Genomic DNA, 17,537 nt, shown 5'->3' on the forward strand with positions numbered 1-17,537 from the left:
CTCGGCTGTCTCGCCGGAAGACTTGGACAAGAGAAGACTGCACAGGCCGCCAGAGGGGTCGCGCCACTTACCTGAGCCTGCCCCCTCTCAGCTCAGCCCGCGGTGCGCTTCGATTACGTTTTCCAAGCCTGACCCAGCGCGCTCTCCCGCCTCCCTCTCCTCCACTCCCCCCTCCCCTCCCCCTCGGCCTCCTCCCTCCGAGCGGGAGCCGGGGATCCCACGCCCTTGCACCAGCCCGGGGGCTCGGACGGGCCCGGGAGCCGCTGGTCGCCAATCACCGTGCGGTGGAGAGGCGGGCGCTCGGCTCGGCGCGCTGGGGGAGCCAGCTGGCGCGGCTTTCCCCGGGAGCCTCAGACGCTCACGCGGACAGACAGACGCTCAGACCGGCGGGCAAGCGGGCGGGCAGGCACGGACAGAGTCCCCCCACCCCGGCCGTCTGCGCTCCGAGACGCGCGCCCGCCCGGGCCGGCGGAGCCCCCGTGCCCCCCGGGAGCGGCCGGCAGGCGGCTCGGCGGGCCGGCGCCGGCAGCAGGGAGGGCGCGCGGGCGGCCGGAGGAGGGGAGGCCCCGGCGTGCGCGGCCCGCGATGTGAGCGGCGGCCGCTCGCACCTGGCGCCGCACCTGGAGCGCCGCGCTGCGGGCCGGCGGGGAGAATGCGCGGCGCCCGTGCGCTGCGCCCGCCGCGTCCGGCCGCCCGCAGCCGCCGCGCCCGCCCCTGACCATGGAGTGCGCCCTCCTGCTCGCGTGCGCGCTCCCCGCCGCCCGCTCGCGCCCGCCGTGCGATGCGGCGGGGCTGGGGCGCGTGGCCAAGGCAGGTGCCCGGGCGGGGCGCGGCGAGAGCGGGTGGCAGCGGGCGCCCGGCGCCAGCCCGGCCGCGCCCCCTCACGCGCGGTGTCGCCTTCTCTCTTGCAGGCGCTCCAGCTCTGCTGCCTCTGCTGTGCGTCGCTCGCCGCAGCCTTAGCCAGCGACAGCAGCGGCGGCGGACTAAACGTCGGTGCGTATTTGCTCCCCACCCCCAGAAGGGCCTTGCCAGGCACTTGCCCCTTCTTTCCCCCCAAAGAGGCAGAAGTAGAAAGGCGCGTTCCGCCACCCCCCGGCCTGGCAGGTGTGCGTGCGTCCTGGGAAGGCCTCCTGTTTGGCGAGGGGGGTGGTGGGGATGTGGCAAGGACTCGGAACTGAGCAAAAGAATCCATGCCTCAAGCCGTAAGTCCCATAAATGAGAAAACAGTACTTTCCTTCGTTCACAAATGGCTTGTTTAAAAAAAAAAAAAAAATCCTTACTGTGGTGAGAAATTAGGAAGTGGACTAGATGGTTGATACCAAAAGGCACCTTCCTCATTTCCTTCCTCCTCTGGGAAAGCCTGCAGGAGCTAATTCTTGGTGGGAGATGAAAAAAATGTGAGCCCTCCCCTCCTCTCCTCCTCCCATCTTTCCTTCTCACTTTCCTGTCCGTTTGTGTTCCTGATCTTCCTTTGCTTTTCTGCTTTCCCCTGCCCTTGTGTCATGGATTCCCAAAAACTGCTTTTAGAGAGAGGAGAGCGGGTAGCTTGAGGTCTCTGGGGCTTTCATCTCTTCTGAGGTTCCCAGTTGCAGGGTCCCAGAACACTCTTCCCGTCTGTCGTTTATTAATTAACTTCTTGCTGGGACCCAGTGGAAAATCCTTCATGCCATTGTTCCCACCAGCTACAGGAGAACAGCTGATCCAGGTGTCTAGCAAGACTGTGATGTCCAACCCAGATTCTAGAATTTTTAGCCTTGCAGGGTCATCTCCCGCTGCTGAGGGAGAGCACGGCATACTGGGGAGAGGGGGGATGGCAGAGTCATGGAGTTAAGGGCTGGGAAGATGTGGGTGAGTGAGGGGACGGGAGAGAGCCAGGAATTAACTCTTGAGAAATTCACTTTTTGTCCACCGGGAGAGCGAGGCCGGCTGCAGTTTCTACAACAACCCCTCATTGTTCCACATGTAGTTCCCTCTGTTCTAGCCACCACCTGTAAGGACCTCATCTTTAGCCCCTGAGCAAACGGATTAGATCACTCTCGGCAGGAGGCTCTGACTGCCGCTCTTTCTCTCGAGGACCGAATATTACATCCACCTGCTCATTCTCCCGTTGGAAACAAACTAGTAGCTCTGTTTGGGGCAGGGCGCTTTGGGGGCTGATTGCTTGGAAGGCTGGCTGGATAAGGCTGCCCCAGGGCCTGCTAAATAGGAGCAGGCAGAGTTGCGGGTGGGTCTGGACAAGGAGGTAAGAAACGACTTCTTGCAGAGACTGGAGCACGAGCAGGTGGGGTTTTCACACTTAGGTTTTAGTACGGTGGAGGAAGGAGGTGGTTTTTTGCTTAAAAAATTTGCATTTAATCAAGAGTCGCATAGCTGTAAAACAACGTGGCAGATTTTTAAACGAAAAATCGTGTATGGCCTGCTGAATTTTTTTTTTTTTTTAGATTAAGAGAGGAGAAAAAGTTTTCTAGTTTTTTAATACGTGTGTCAGTTAGATAGTATTTCTAGTTAAAGGAGTCAAGGAGAAAATGGGAGAGGCAAGACATAAAGTCCATTGTGAGAATGGGAATTGCTCAAGCAATTAGAGTCACAGATGGTTCGTACAGAAGAGAACAGTTGAAAGTTATGATCCTGTTGGGATTTTTTTCCCCCAAACGTAGGCTCAATTAGAATATCCCTCATTGATCCCTGTTAGCTACAAGGCTTCTGTTCATTCCTGAGCTGTTCTTATTTGGTTGTTGACTATTTTGGGAAAAGGGAAATTCCTCTTTCTTTTCCTCCTCCAATAATCAAGGACCCAAGTGACTCATAGATGCCTCTTAGTTATTCGGAATCTTTCTAAACACTTTCCAAATTAGTTTCCCATTCTGTGCCTAGAAAGTGGAAATGCAGAGTGTGTTTGAACACGCAGAAGCCATGCTCCAGATCATCTTGTGATGATACTTTTCAGTTTCAACGTTTTGTGATAGAAAAAAACAGTGTGCCGGCTGCAATTTTCCAGCAGCAGATAGTTTTTTTTTGGTTTTTTTTTAGTTCCTCCCCTTTAGAACAAGCAGCAATTAGTGCTGCTCTAGAGAGCAATGGGGAAAGTATTTTGAAACATGTCTTTCCAGGTGTCCCCTGACTGACACTCCCCCACCAACATGTCTGAGCAATTTTAAACCTCAGACTCTATAGGAAAGTTCTGACAATTTTGAGGCATTTTTATGCATCCACTATATTTTAGTTTACAGTGAGATGGGATTGTCCCTGTAAAAGCTCAGAGTAAAATGTTCAGAGCCATACAAGTGCTGGGGTTTTATTATCACATATAGTTAATATCGGAAATAGGAAACTGCCGGTAGGTGCTCATTATCTGGGATGCCATCTCAAGTTACTTACTCAGCACTGTGAGTTATCATTTGAAATTTAAGCTCGGCCTCCCCAAGTGCTCCCAATTCAGTTTAAACACAAAGATGTTAATCTCCTGAAAAAAAAAATTGTTCTTTTCTCTCCTTTTGTGGTTTTATTTTGTCTCTAAAAAAAAAAAAATCACTTTTTATGTATGGATGGCTCTGACTCATCCATCTGTCTCTCCAGCCCATGAGAGAGAGTTGTGGCATTTTCCACAAACATTCTCGACATGCATGAAGCCTGTGCTTGACTTTTCGTTTTTTGTAGGACTCACTGTCACAGAGCTCATGGCAAAGGCCACAGAGCTCTCTTCATGAGCTGCTCTGAATTGTTGTGGATCTAGGTGCACTGCGGTAGGAACAGAGCCACCTTTGAGCTGCGTATTTGCACTTAAGCCTGTTGCAGGGTGACCCTCTGGCACTGTGGATTCTTGGTGCTGACAGCTAAACCTTTCCCATTGCAGATTACGTCTTTGTCACCCCGGTAGAAGTGGACTCGGGCGGGTCGTATATTTCACACGACATTTTGCACAACGGCAGGAAAAAGCGATCGGCGCAGAGTGCCCACAGTTCCCTGCACTACCGATTTTCAGCATTTGGACAGGAACTACATTTAGAACTTAAGCCCTCGGCGATTTTGAGCAGTCACTTTATTGTCCAGGTACTTGGAAAAGATGGGGCTTCAGAGACTCGGGAACCTTCCGCAGTGCAGCGATGTTTCTATCAGGGATTTATCAGAAATGACAGCTCATCTTCTATCGCTGTGTCTACGTGTGCTGGCTTGGTAAGTACCCCACACTCGGGGTCGACTCCCTCTCTCGTGTGTTTTGTGTAACTTGAATGAACAGATGTCTGCAATATTAAGTATTCTTCCAGCCAACTCGACACATTCACACTGTCAGCTTTGATACTTATAATATTCTCAATTGAATTAATCTAATCTGCTCCCAGAAAAAGAAAATATAATAGAACTTTAATTACCATTTAGAACATTCTTTTGATGTTTAATGGTCTGGGCCTCTTTATTCTCCGTGTTTGAGACGATCCCCAAGGAAATTAATTTGATGGATGCCGTTCGCTTTGTAAAGTCTTGGGAGACCCAGGCATTATATAAATCTAACAAGCTGCATGCCTCTCCATTGCTTTGAAATGGGAAAACTGTATTTCAATGCGAAATTGTGTTCAGCCGCCCCGTGAAGCCCAGCCTTCACTGTAGTAGGGAGGCCTTTTGTTTTCTTTTAGCTAATCTGTTCGTGTCCTGCTCACATAAGACATCCTTTTAGAATGTGGTATGGTGTGCTTGAGGGCGGGCAGGCTTGAATGTGGCATCCAGGATGCAAAACACTTGAAAAGGATTTGGGGCAAGTGTTCTTTCCTCTCTGTGGAATCCTCAACAGTGGAGCTCCAGGACAAGGGTATTGGTGTAGAGGATACTTGTCTCAGGATTCATTCAAATCTATGAAGCAGTAAATGGGGTTCTGGGTTCGCATTGCAATTGACAAGTATCTTGAATGGATATCAGAGTGTGTGTTTGTTGAGACACATCATGGCCATGCTCTGGCATGGTTGGAAGAAGGAAAGTGTGAGAAAGTCCATTTGAGGATGTAGTTGGTAATGGACGTGGTACATCAGGACACAGAGCCAGAGGGGCTGGTGTGGGTGCCGGTGAATGAAAACTCCCATGTTCTCCGCTAGTCAAAACTTTATTATTTAATTTTTTTTTCACATTGTGGCCTGAAATTTAGCTAGTACCTTTCATCACAGAGTTTTGATATTCTTTGGTGTAATCTTTGAAGCATAGAGCGAAGCAAAGATTTAACAATTCTCAACCTAGCTTGATCAATTTAGATGATCGCTATAACTCACTAATGACTTATATTCTGACATGGTTACACACACACGCACACACACACATGAATCCTGGAATTTTGTTTGTTTGTTTGTTTTGCTTGGTTGTGATGAGTCTCCTGCTCTTTTCTGGGCATTTCCCCATATTCCCCCCTCTTCTGTCTGTTCCAGTATCCTAACATCTTCAGGAGGTCAGGCATCTCACCATAGTGGCTTAAACTATCCCATTCCACATGAAGGTGGTTAAGAGCAGTCTGTTCAGGACCATTGTACCCCAGCACTCACTAGTAAGTAGGACTTTGGACAAGTTATTAACCTCTCTGTGTCTTAGTGTCTTCATCTCTAAAATGGGAGTAACAAGAAGGTTTACATCACAGGGCTGTGGGGATTAAGTGACTTCTTCCATGGAAAATGCTTCCATGGAAAATAGCAGTTCCTGGCAGGGAATAATCGCCCTAGAGTTGTTCTAGTTCCAGCAAAACTTAGCCACCTCATGGTGATTTCTCTTGGGAATCCACTCTCCGAAAACAATAGGAAATCTGGTCAATTGCTTCATTTTAATAGATGTCAGGTTATTTATCCTAAGGAGGAGATTCAAAGGGAGCCAATGATCACTGAACACCTAGGAATGAGGCAAGTTAAAAATTTCCATCATGATGTAAAAATAGTGATGAATGTGGAAGAAGTAACTCACAGTCACGTCTGCCTGTGTATAAGGCCCATGTGAATTGGAATCAGGAAATTCGGATTCTGTCCCCACTGCTCAACAGACCAGATGCATGTACTTAGTTAAATAACTTCTCTAGGTCTCAGCTTTCTCTCCTGAATCCTGTAAAATTATTTCTCAGGCCACTGCCATCTCTAGGCATCTGACTCTGATTATCCAATTTGTTGACCCTGGCCAGACCCGCTTGCTATGGGATAGGGCAAGAACCAAGCTTACCCCCATTGCATTACCCACCTCTCCATGACCCAGCCAAACAACTGCGAAACACAAACACATACACCCAACCTCGATAAGAAAAAAAAAAAAGAAAAACATGAAAGAGAATAGAAATACAACTGAGAAACTGGACGCCACTCAGAATTAATTTTTATAACCGTATGTGGAAGTATAATGTATATACAGAAAAATATAAAACATATACAGAAAAATGGAAAAATCATAGGATACAGCCTAATGAATTTTCACAAAGTTCGCACCCATGTAGCCACCAAGGAGATGAAACAAGACATTCATTACCAGTGCCCCCAGAAGAGCCCACTGTGTCCCCCTTCCCAGTCACTTCCCCCGAGGAGGTAACCACTATCCTAACTTCTAATGTAGCTTAATTTTGCCTATTTGAATATTTTACGTAAGTAAAATTATACAGTATTCCTCTGTAGGACTATTTCAGTGGTTCCATTCAATTGTTGGTGGGCTTTTAAGTTGTTTTTGCTGTGGGCTGTTCTGGAGTACTGCAGAGCATTCTTGTATATGCCTCTTGGTGAGCATATGGACATTCTCTTGGAAGTCTACCTAACACTGAGCTGTTGGGTCCAGTTGTACTAATTTGCACTGCCATCAGAGTGTATGGGAGTTCCAGTTGCTCCACATCCTCACCAACACTTACTGTTGTCTGTTTTCCATTTTAGCTACTGAATTGATGGGTGTGAAGTGGTACCACATTACATGGGTTTAGCTTGTGTTGTCTTTTTTTTTTGTTTTAAAGATTTTATTTATTTATTAGAGAGAGAATGAGAGAGAGCACATGAGAGGGGGGAGGGTCAGAGGGAGAAGCAGACTCCCTGCCGAGCAGGGATCCCGATGCGGGACTTGATCCCAGGACTCCAGGATCATGACCTGAGCTGAAGGCAGTCGCTTAACCAACTGAGCCACCCAGGCGCCCTAGCTTGTGTTGTCTTAATGGTTGATGAAATTGAGTACCATTTCTTATGCTTATCAGCCATTTGTATATTCTCTTTTGTGATCTGTTGTCCATATCCTGTGGACAGATAGTATAAATGTTTCCAGCCTACATTGTGGTGTTTTTCCTTTTCTCTGTGAATAGAAACAAGAGTTCTGAGCAAAAACACTGCTTTGCTGACTTAACATCTCTGTTATTATGGCTCCGAATCTCTAACAATGCATTGATCTGCTTGTGAAACCTATCAAATAGCAACAGTGAACTCTGTGATATCATCTGAGCTCAGTGAGGGGACACTGGACTAGAAACATTGAGAGATGGTGATGGAGAAATAATCATGGCAGGAAGAAGAATTTCTTCATCCTTCTAGCCACCTAGAACACATAGACGTCCCCTGCTTCTTTGGCCAAAGAAGGGGTTCATACCTTCACTAAAGTTAATTAGCAATTACTATAACAGATTCAGAACAGTGAATGATTTAAGAATTCAGGAGAGGGATGAACCACTAAATGCTTTTTGGAGTGACTCCTCAGAGTTAACATGCTAAAGGAGACGAGCAACTCTTCTTGCATTGACCCAGAAGCTGATGTGAGATGGAGGAGACTGAGAGGTGGAGCCTCTTCCACTAGAAGTCTCCACACCAGGGTTTCTACCTCAGTAGAGCTGGATGACTGGCATCAGAATGCCTTTAGGGGTTACAGCAATCTCCTGTAGTGCATGCAGTGTGTATCAGGACATTAGGTCACCTTTCAAGAGCAAAGTACCCATGGGAAAACTAACCATGATCTTGATTGCCAGGGAAGCCCCAGGAGAGAATGAAAAAACAAAGGAGGGTTATAATAGTAAAATATACATGAAGGTACAGGCATGCCCACCTGTATACCTACATTTTCCAGTGAGGATTTCTCCGGCAGGGAATTTGCCTCAATAATTCAGAATTAAACTGTGCTTAAAATATTTTTTTTCTGTTTTTTTTTTTATTATGTTAATCACCATACATCACATCATTAGTCTTTGATGTAGTGTTCCATGATTCATTGTTTGCATATATCACCCAGTGCTCCATGCAGAATGTGCCCTCTTTAATACCCATCACCAGGCTAACCCATCCCCCCACCCCTCCTCCCCTCTAGAACCCTCAGTTTGTTTGAGTCCATAGTGTCTCATGGTTCGTCTCCCCCTCCAATTCCCCCCATTCATTCTTCCCCTTCTGCTATCTTCTTCTTCTTTTTTTTTTTTTTAACATATAATGTATTGTTTCAGAGGTACAGATCTCTGATTCAACAGTCTTGCACAATTCACAGCGCATTTTGTTTACTGAGATTAAGAATTCCTCATATCAGTGAGGTCATATGATACATGTCTTTCTCTGATTGACTTATTTCGCTCAGCATAACACCCTCCAGTTCCATCCACGTCGTTGCAAATGGCAAGATCTCCATTCCTTTTGATGGCTGCATAATATTCCATTGTATATATATACCACATCTTCTTTATCCACTCATCTGTCGATGGACATCTTGGCTCTTTCCATAGTTTGGCTATTGTGGACATTGCTGCTATAAACATCAGGGTGCACGTACCCCTTCGGATCCCTACATTTTTATCTTTGGGGTAAATACCCAGTAGTGCAATTCCTGGATTGTATGGGAGCTCTATTTTCAACTTTTTGAAGAACCTCCATACTGTTTTCCAGGGTGGCTGCAGCAGCTTGCATTCCCACCAACAGTGTAGGAGGGTTCCCCTTTTTCCGCATCCTCGCCAACATCTGTCATTTCCTGACTTGTTAATTTTAGCCATTCTGACTGGTGTGAGGTGGTATCTCATTGAGGTTTTGATTTGGATTTCCCTGATGCCGGGCAATGTTGAACACTTTTTCCTGTATCTGTTGGTCATTTGGATATCTTCTTTGGAAAAATGTCTGTTCATGTCTTCTGCCCATTTCGTGATTGGATTCTTTGTTCTTTGGATGTTGAGTTTGATGAGTTCTTTATAGATTTTGGATACTAGCCCTTTATCTGATATGTCATCTGCAAATATCTTCTCCCATTCTGTCGGTTGTCTTTTGGTTTTGTAGACTGTTTGTTCTGCTGTGCAAAAGCTTTTTATCTTGATGAGGTCCCAATAGTTCATTTTTGCCCTTGCTTCCCTTGCCTTTGGCGATGTTTCTAGGAAGAAGTTGCTTCGGCTGAGGTCAAAGAGTTTGCTGCCTGTGTTCTCCTTTAGGATTTTGATGGACTCCTGTCTCACATTGAGGTCTTTCAACCATTTGGAGTCTTATTTTTGTGTGTGGTGTAAGGATATGGTCCAGTTTCATTCTTCTGCGTGTGGCTGTCCAATTTTCCCAACACCATTTGTTGAAGAGACTTTTTTCCATTGACATTCTTCCCTGCTTTGTCGAAGATTAGTTGACCATAGAGTTCAGGGTCCATTTCTGGGCTCTCTATTCTGTTCCATTGACCTATGTGTCTGTTTTTGTGCCAGTACCATACTGCCTTGATGATGACAGCTTTGTAATAGAGCTTGAAGTCCGGAATTGTGATGCCACCAGCTTTGCTTTTCTTTTTCAACATTCCTCTGGCTATTCGGGGTCTTTTCTGGTCCCAAACAAATTTTAGGATCATTTCTTCCATTTCTTTGAAAAAAGTGGATGGTATTTTGATGGGGATTGCACTGAATGTGTAGATTGCTCTAGGTAGCACTGACATCTTCACAATATTTGTTCTTCCAGTCCATGAGCATGGAACGTTTTTCCATTTCTTTCTGTCTTCCTCAATTTCTTTCATGAGTGTTTTATAGTTTTGTGAGTACAGATTCTTTGCCTCTTTGGTTAGATTTATTCCTAGGTATCTTATGGTTTTGGGTGCAGTTGTAAATGGGATCGACTCCTTCATTTCTCTTTCTTCTGTCTTGTTGTTGGTGTATGGGAATGCCACTGACTTCTGTGCATTGATTTTATATCCTGCCACTTTACTGAATTCCTGTATGAGTTCTAGCAGTTTTGGAGTGGAGTCTTTTGGGTTTTCCACATAAAGTATCATATCATCTGCAAAGAGTGAGAGTTTGACTGCTTCTTTGCCGATTTGGATGCCTTTGATTTCTTTTTGTTGTCTGATTGCTGTGGCTAAGACTTCTAATACTATGTTGAATAGCAGTGGTGGTAGTGGACATCCCTACCGTGTTCCTGACCTTAGGGGGAAAGCTCTCAGTTTTTCCCCATTGAGAATGACATTCGCTGTGGGTTTTTCATAGATGGCTTTTAGGATATTAAGGTATGTACCTCTGTCCCTGTACTTTGAAGAGTTTTGATCAAGAAAGGATGCTGTACTTTGTCAAATGCTTTTTCTGCATCTATTGAGAGGATCATATGGTTCTTGTTCTTTCTTTTATTAATGTATTGTATCACATTGATTTGTGGATGTTGAACCAGCCTTGCAGCCCAGGGATAAATCCCACTTGCTCATGGTGAATAATCCTTTTAATGTACTGTTGGATCCTGTTGGCTAGTATTTTGGTGAGAATTTTTGCATCCATGTTCATCAGGGATATTGGTCTGTAATTCTCCTTTTTGATGGGGTCTTTGTCTGGTTTTGGGATCAAGGTAATGCTGGCCTCATAAAACGAGTTTGGAAGTTTTCCTTCCATTTCTATTTTTTAGAACACTTTCAGAATTATAGGTATTAAGTCGTCTTTAAATGTTTGGTAGAATTCCCCTGGGAAGCCATCTGGCCCTGGGCTTTTGTTTGTTGGGAGATTTTTGATGACTGCTTCAATTTCCTTAATGGTTATAGGTCTGTTCAGGTTTTCTCTTTCTTCCTGGTTCAGTTTTGGTAGTTGATACGTCTCTAGGAATGCATCCATTTCTCCCAGATTATCTAATTTGCTGGCATACAGTTGCTCATAATATGTTCTTATAATTGTATTTCTTTGGTGTTGGTTGTGATCTCTCCTCTTTCATTCATGATTTTGTTGATTTGGGTCATTTCTCTTTTCTTTTTGATAAGTCTGGCCAGGGGTTTATCAATCTTGTTAATTCTTTCAAAGAACCAGCTCCTAGTTTCGTTGATCTGTTCTACTGTTCTTTTGGTTTCTATTTCATTGATTTCTGCTCTGATCTTTATGATTTCTCTTCTCCTGCTGGGTTTAGGCTTTATTTGCTGTTCTTTCTCCAGCTCCTTTAGGTGTAGGGTTAGGTTGTGTACTTGAGACCTTTCTTGTTTCTTGAGAAAGGCTTGTATCGCTATATACTTTCCTCTTAGGACTGCCTTTGCTGCATCCCAAAGATTTTGAACAGTTGTGTTTTCATTTTCATTGGTTTCCATGAATTTTTTAAATTCTTCTTTAATTTCCTGGTTGACCCATTCATTCTTTAGTAGGATCCTCTTTAGCCTCCATGTATTTGAGTTCTTTCCAACTTTCCTTTTGTGATCGAGTTCTAGTCTCAGAGCATTGTGGTCTGAAAATAGGCAGGGAATGATCCCAATCTTTTGGTACCAGTTGAGACCTGATTTGTGACCTAGGATGTGATCTATTCTGGAGACTGTTCCATGAGCACTAGAGAAGAATGTGTATTCTGTTGCTTTGGGATGGAATGTGCTGAATATTTCTGTGAAGTCCATTTGGTCCAGTGTGTCATTTAAAGTCTTTATTTCCTTGTTGATCTTTTGCTTAGACGATCTGTCCATTTCAGTGAGGGGGGTTTAAAGTCCCCCACTATTATTGTATTGTTGTCAATGTGTTTCTTTGCTTTTGCTATTAATTGGCTTATATAATTGGTTGCTCCCATGTTAGGGGCATAGATATTTACAATTGTTAGATCTTCTTGTTGGATAGACCCTTTAAGTAGGATATAGTGTCCTTCCTCATCTCTTATTACAGTCTTTGGTTTAAAATCTAATTTGTCTGTTATAAGGATTGCCACCCCAGCTTTCTTTTGGTGTCCATTAGCATGGTAAATGGTTTTCCACCCCTTCACTTTCAATCTGGGGGTGTCTTTGGGTCTGAAATGAGTCTCTTGCTGACAGCATATTGATGGGTCTTGTTTTTTTATCCAATCTGATACCCTGTGTCTTTTGATTGGGGCATTGAGCCCATTTACATTCAGGGTAACTACTGAAAGATATGTATTTAGTGCCATTGTATTGCCTGTAAGGTGACTGCTACTGTATATTGTCTGTGTTCCTTTCTGGTCTATGTTGCTTTTAGGCTCTCTCTTTGCTTAGAGGACCCCTTTCAAGATTTCTTGTTGGGCTGGTTTCGTGTTTGCAAATTCCTTTAGTTTTTGTTTGTCCTGGAAGCTTTTTGTCTCTCCTTCAATTTTCAATGACAGCTTAGCTGGATATAATATTCTTGGCTGCATATTTTTCTCATTTAGTGCTCTGAATATATCCTGCCAGTCCTTTCTGGCCTGCCATGTCTCTGTGGATAGGTCTGTTGCCAATCTAATGTTTCTACCATTGTAGGTTACATATCTCTTCTCCCGAGCTGCTTTCAGGATTTTCTCTTTGTCTCTGAGACTCGTGAGTTTTACTATTAGATGTTGGGGTGTTGACCTATTTTTATTGATTTTGAGAGGGGTTCTCTGTGCCTCCTGGATTTTAATGCCTGTTTCCTCTCCCAAATTAGGGAAGTTCTCTGCTATAATTTGCTCCAGTATACCTTCTGCCCCTCTCTCTCTTTCTTCTTCTTCTGGGATCCCAGTTATTCTAATGTTGTTTTGTCTTATGGTATCACTTATCTCTTGAATTCTGCCCTCGTGATCCAGTAGTTGTTTATCTCTTTTTTTCTCAGCTTCTTGATTTTCCATCATTTGGTCTTCTATATCACTAATTCTCTCTTCTGCCTCATTTATCCTAACAGTTAGAGCCTCCATTTTTAATTGCATTTCATTAATAGCCTTTTTGATTTCAACTTGGTTAGAATTTAGTTCTTTTATTTCTCCAGAAAGGGTTTCTCTAGTAACTTCCATGGTTTTTTCAAGCCCAGCTAATATCTTTAAAGTCATCATTCTGAATTCTAGTTCTGACATCTTACTAATGTCCATATTGATTAGGTCCCTGGCAGTCGGTACTGCCTCTTGTTCTTTTTGTTGAGGTGATTTTTTCCATCTTGTCGTTTTGTCCAGAGGAGAATAGATGAATGAGAGAACAAAATGCTAATAGGGTAACAATGTCCCCAGAAAATATATACTAAACAAATCAGAAAAGACCTGAAACGGGGAAAAGAAAGGGAAAGAAAGAGAAAAGAAAAAGGAAAAAAAAAAAAGAGAGAGAAAAAGAAAAAGATAAAAACAAATGAAAACAAAACAAAACAGAATATGATCAAATATGATCAGGCTGGTGCATAGATCAGTGCCACACACTAGATTTTGGGCATAGTCTGTTAGAAGAAAGTGTCTCTCAAAATTTTAAAGAAAGAACAACTTATATATGTACAAAAATAAGGGTTAATATGATGAAGGGATGGAATATGACTCTAAAAATGAAAAATAAAAATATTTTTTTAAAAAGGGATTGATAAGATGTTGGTTGAAAAAGGGAAAAAGAAAAATTCAAAAAAAAAAAAGACCATTAAAAAAAAATTGAAAGACTAAAGAGTCATGGTAAAAAAGGCATGGATTCTATGTGCAGTAGTCCCCTAGCTCTGGAGTTCTGCCGTTCTCATTGATCGGTAAACTTGGTCTTGGCTGGCTGTTCTCGCTGATCTTCTGGGGGAGGGGCCTGTTGCCGTGGTTCCCAAATGTCTCTGCCGGAGGCGGAATTGCCCTGCCCTTGCTGTCTGGGCTGAGTAATCTGCTCAGGTTTGCTCTCGGGAGCTTTTGTTCCCTGCACAGTTTCCCTACAGCTTTGGAGGCCTAGATTGAAAGTGGCGGCCTCCCAATCTCCGCCCCGGAGGAGCCGAGAACTCGGGGCCCCGCTCCTCAGTGAGCCCCCAGAGAAAAGCAGTCAGTCACTTCCATCTTCCTGGTCTCCGGCCGCACTCCGTGCTCACCTGGCCTGTGACCGCGCGTTTCTATCTCTGGCACCCGACCCCGGGTGGAGTCTCCAAACCCAGCAGATCCCTGCGGTGTGCTCCTGCGCCTCTCCTCCTGGGGGAGGAAGGTGAGTCTCCCCAGATCTGCCGCTTGTTGGGTCCCTGCTGGAGGAGCAGTGGCCCGACTGTGCTGCGGATCACGGTCTATGGCCACCCCGAGCTGAGAGCCCGCTCCTCGGCTCCGTCTCTGCAGCTGGCTTCCCCACTCTGATACCTGGGAGCTCTGCCACACTCAGGCACCCCCAGTCTTTCTGTGACCCCGAGGGTCCTGAGACCACACTGTCCCACGAGGGTTCCACCCCTCGCTTAGCCACCAGAGTGATGTCCCTCAGCGGAGCAGACTTTTAAAAGTTCCGATTTTGTGCTCCGCGGCTCTATCACTTGCCAGAAGTGGCCGACAGAGGCCCCTCCCCTGCCGTCTATCCTCCCGAATATTGCCTCGGATCCACTTCTCCGCACGTCCTACCTTCGAGAAAGTGGTCGCTTTTCTGTTCAGACAGTTGTTGCTATTCTTTTCTTTGATCTCCTGTTGAGTTCGTAGGTGTTCAGAATGTTTTGATCCCTATCCAGCTGAATTCCTGGGACCAGACCAAATCCAGGTCTTCTACTCCTCTGCCATCTTGCTCCGCCCCCGCTTAAAATATTTTCTTAAATGCCATCCTCTCCCCACAACTGAAAGGGCTCACTTTATTCAGGAGTTGAGCAGGTAGTTATTTACTTATAATAATGGACAAAACAGAAGTTGCAAACTTCCCTGAGTGAATCCTGCCCACTGTGATGTTTGGGCAGGATTATTTTTAAAAATTTTAAATGCCTTTACACAGGAGCAAACGTGCACTCCATGCCCCCTACATCTGAGTGCCTTGCACTCTGGGAAAAGGTGTCTGGGTTTGCAAACTTTGCTGCAGAATCTTGGGGTCACAATTAATCTAATCACCATCTGCCATGTACATCCCTTCTACTATATCTAGCCTCTCCTTGACTACCACAGTGAGGAGAACGTGATTACCTCCAGGAAGCCGGCACCATTGTTGGGAGATTCTTCTTGATGTTGAACTACCACCTACCTTCTCATGACTTTCCCCTGTATTTCTTAGTTCTGTCTTCTGAGATCCAAAGGCCTTTCTGCTCAAAAATGTTTGACCCTAGAGCTCCTTTTCATTAGGACAGTGTTTTTCAGAGTGCAGTCTGCTGCCTTAACTTTGCCTGAGGTGTTGAAAATTTCAATGTCTTTACCCACAACAGAAGGTCAGAGAGGCTAAGCTCAGGAATGTGTGTTTTTAATCCCCAAATGATTCCTAATGCATACTAACGTTAAAGAACCATTGGATCAAGACGATGAACGTAAGGCAAATTGTTTTAATAATAGCTGTTAGGAAAAAAATACCATTATTTTGAGACACTGATCCCATTTCTGAAACTTAATGGAAATGTCCTATTTTAAGAGCTGACTGGAAGGACACATTGAATGATTATTTTATTCAGCAACTATTGATGAGCTTCAGTTCAGGGCATGGTATAAAGTTGCAAACAAGTTGGATGCCATATTCTAGTTTATAGAAAACGTTCATGGAGTAGGATTTTAAAAATGGGGGAAGCATAGTCAAATTAATGTTAAAGCCACCTTTCTGAGCTTTACCAGGCAAATTAGCATATTAACAACTTAGAAATGCCTACATTAAAGACCTTTGTTTACAACTAGAACTTTCCTAACTTATTTGGTCATGGAAACTTTTTTTTTTTCAGGGAGCATCTCTTCACAGTCTGGTAGTGACAAGAAAATCAAAGCAATGCTTCCCCCAAAAAGATATATCATGTATTGTTTTCTATTGGTGAGAGGTACTCCAGGGAGAAAAGGATTTCAGGACCATATAAGTGGTTTCCTGGCCAGATATTCCCATAGAGTGAGGGAAACTTTAGGTTTAAATGCATTTAGTCAGAGTCTTCTCTGTGATACATTTCACACCTTTTAATATGCTAATGTGCATTGTGAAGCTCCAGGAGGTGGAATTGTAATACTAATTGGACTGCTCCCCTCTCTTTAAGGCATACATACTTCCATCAACAACTTGTCCAGGTTTCTGCGTTCACCAGGAAAGAGCAACTTCTAGATCTAAGATTAATTGCACTTTATTGGTACCTGAGAAACCTAATTACCAGGGGTTTCAGTTGGGGAAATGCACCCCTTGCTTAACAGACTCTTAACACCAAGCTCCCCTCACAAGGTGAAGAGCAAGAGACAAGGCATGCAGGTACTGCCACCATCTTGCTTTCCTGCCCAGATCTGTACGAGGGTACTTGGTACTTCGCCTTCGATGAATAACCTCCGCCAACGCCCAGCCGGCAAGAGTGGCGGAGTGGTCTGCTGGCATCTTCGGTCATCTCTGATCAGGACCCAGCCTCAGCACCGCATCAGGGGCTCCCTGGAAAGTGTGCCATGATCAAGGCTGCAGGAGATCCCTCCAGCCTCCATTCCTGACACGCCGCCTAATTTTGTCTTTTAGTTTTTCTTTCGTTTCTTTTCTCTTTGTCCCCAACAATTAAACCTTAAGTGGTGTTTCTCCTGCATGGTTGGCTGCCCCAGTGTCCTCGTGTCTTTCTCACTGGTGTCCCTTTTAGACTGCGACTGCAGGGACCCATCCTCCAGAGAGCCTGGGTCCCTGCAAGGAGCTTTGGAAGCAGTCGGGTTTCAATAGGCGGTAGGGAAGCTTTGATCTCCCCTTTTCAGAAGTATTTTATGACTCAGAAGGCTCGGCCATTGAGTGGTCTGCTGTTGGCCATTGACTGCACAGCAGTCTTTAGAAAGCTGGTTTCCATTCATAAAAGGGTTGAAGTTAAATGACCTTAGTCCAGAGAGGCCGAAAGAGACCAGTTTCTCTTGCTTTGTGGGGACCTTGTTAGCTAGACAGGGGTTTGCTGAATTACATACACCCCCTTGGAACTTTTCAATCACTTGAGAGGATCATGTGAAATTAAGGATTAGACTGGGCTGTACTGATAAGTTTTTGGATACAGGCTCTCCCCAGTCAGAGATGTTTTCTTAGGCTCTTGATTCATCAAGGGTAAAAAGATTTTTTTTTTTTTTTTTTTTTGGCCACTCTTCAGAGGTGATTTGTGAAGACAATTATTTGCTCATAGCAATACTTTCAGCAAAATGCTGGCCAGTCTCTTTTGAAAACCTAGCCGAGGGTCTTGCCAGAGAGCAGGATCCCAAGGCTGATGTGAGGGGTGCTCACACGGGAAGGCAAAGGGCTGACCCTTCCTCGTGCTCTCTATGCCTGTTAGAGGGTGACCCCTGGAGGAACGCACCCCCCAGGCTCCAGAATTGTGAGTACTGCACTTTCTGCCTCGCTCAACACCT

General features: G+C 44.8%; 1 protein-coding gene across 1 annotated transcript in view; it reads left to right on the forward strand.

Annotated features, from left to right (window-relative positions):
• The first annotated feature begins 625 nt into the window (after positions 1-625).
• ADAMTS18 (ADAM metallopeptidase with thrombospondin type 1 motif 18) overlaps positions 626-17,537 on the forward strand; it is a 147,413-nt gene continuing 130,501 nt past the window's right edge. The window contains exons 1-3 of the mRNA XM_045892105.3: positions 626-810; positions 912-993; positions 3,854-4,173. Of these exons, the coding sequence (XP_045748061.1) occupies positions 721-810; positions 912-993; positions 3,854-4,173 (492 nt within the window). The 5' untranslated portion in view covers positions 626-720. The remainder of the gene's footprint in view (positions 811-911; positions 994-3,853; positions 4,174-17,537) is intronic.

Source organism: Mirounga angustirostris, unplaced genomic scaffold, assembly GCF_029215605.1.
Source record: "Mirounga angustirostris isolate CCGP_5_RB_7025 unplaced genomic scaffold, mMirAng1.0.hap1 SCAF_16, whole genome shotgun sequence".
In the NCBI taxonomy this organism is placed as follows: domain Eukaryota; kingdom Metazoa; phylum Chordata; class Mammalia; order Carnivora; family Phocidae; genus Mirounga; species Mirounga angustirostris.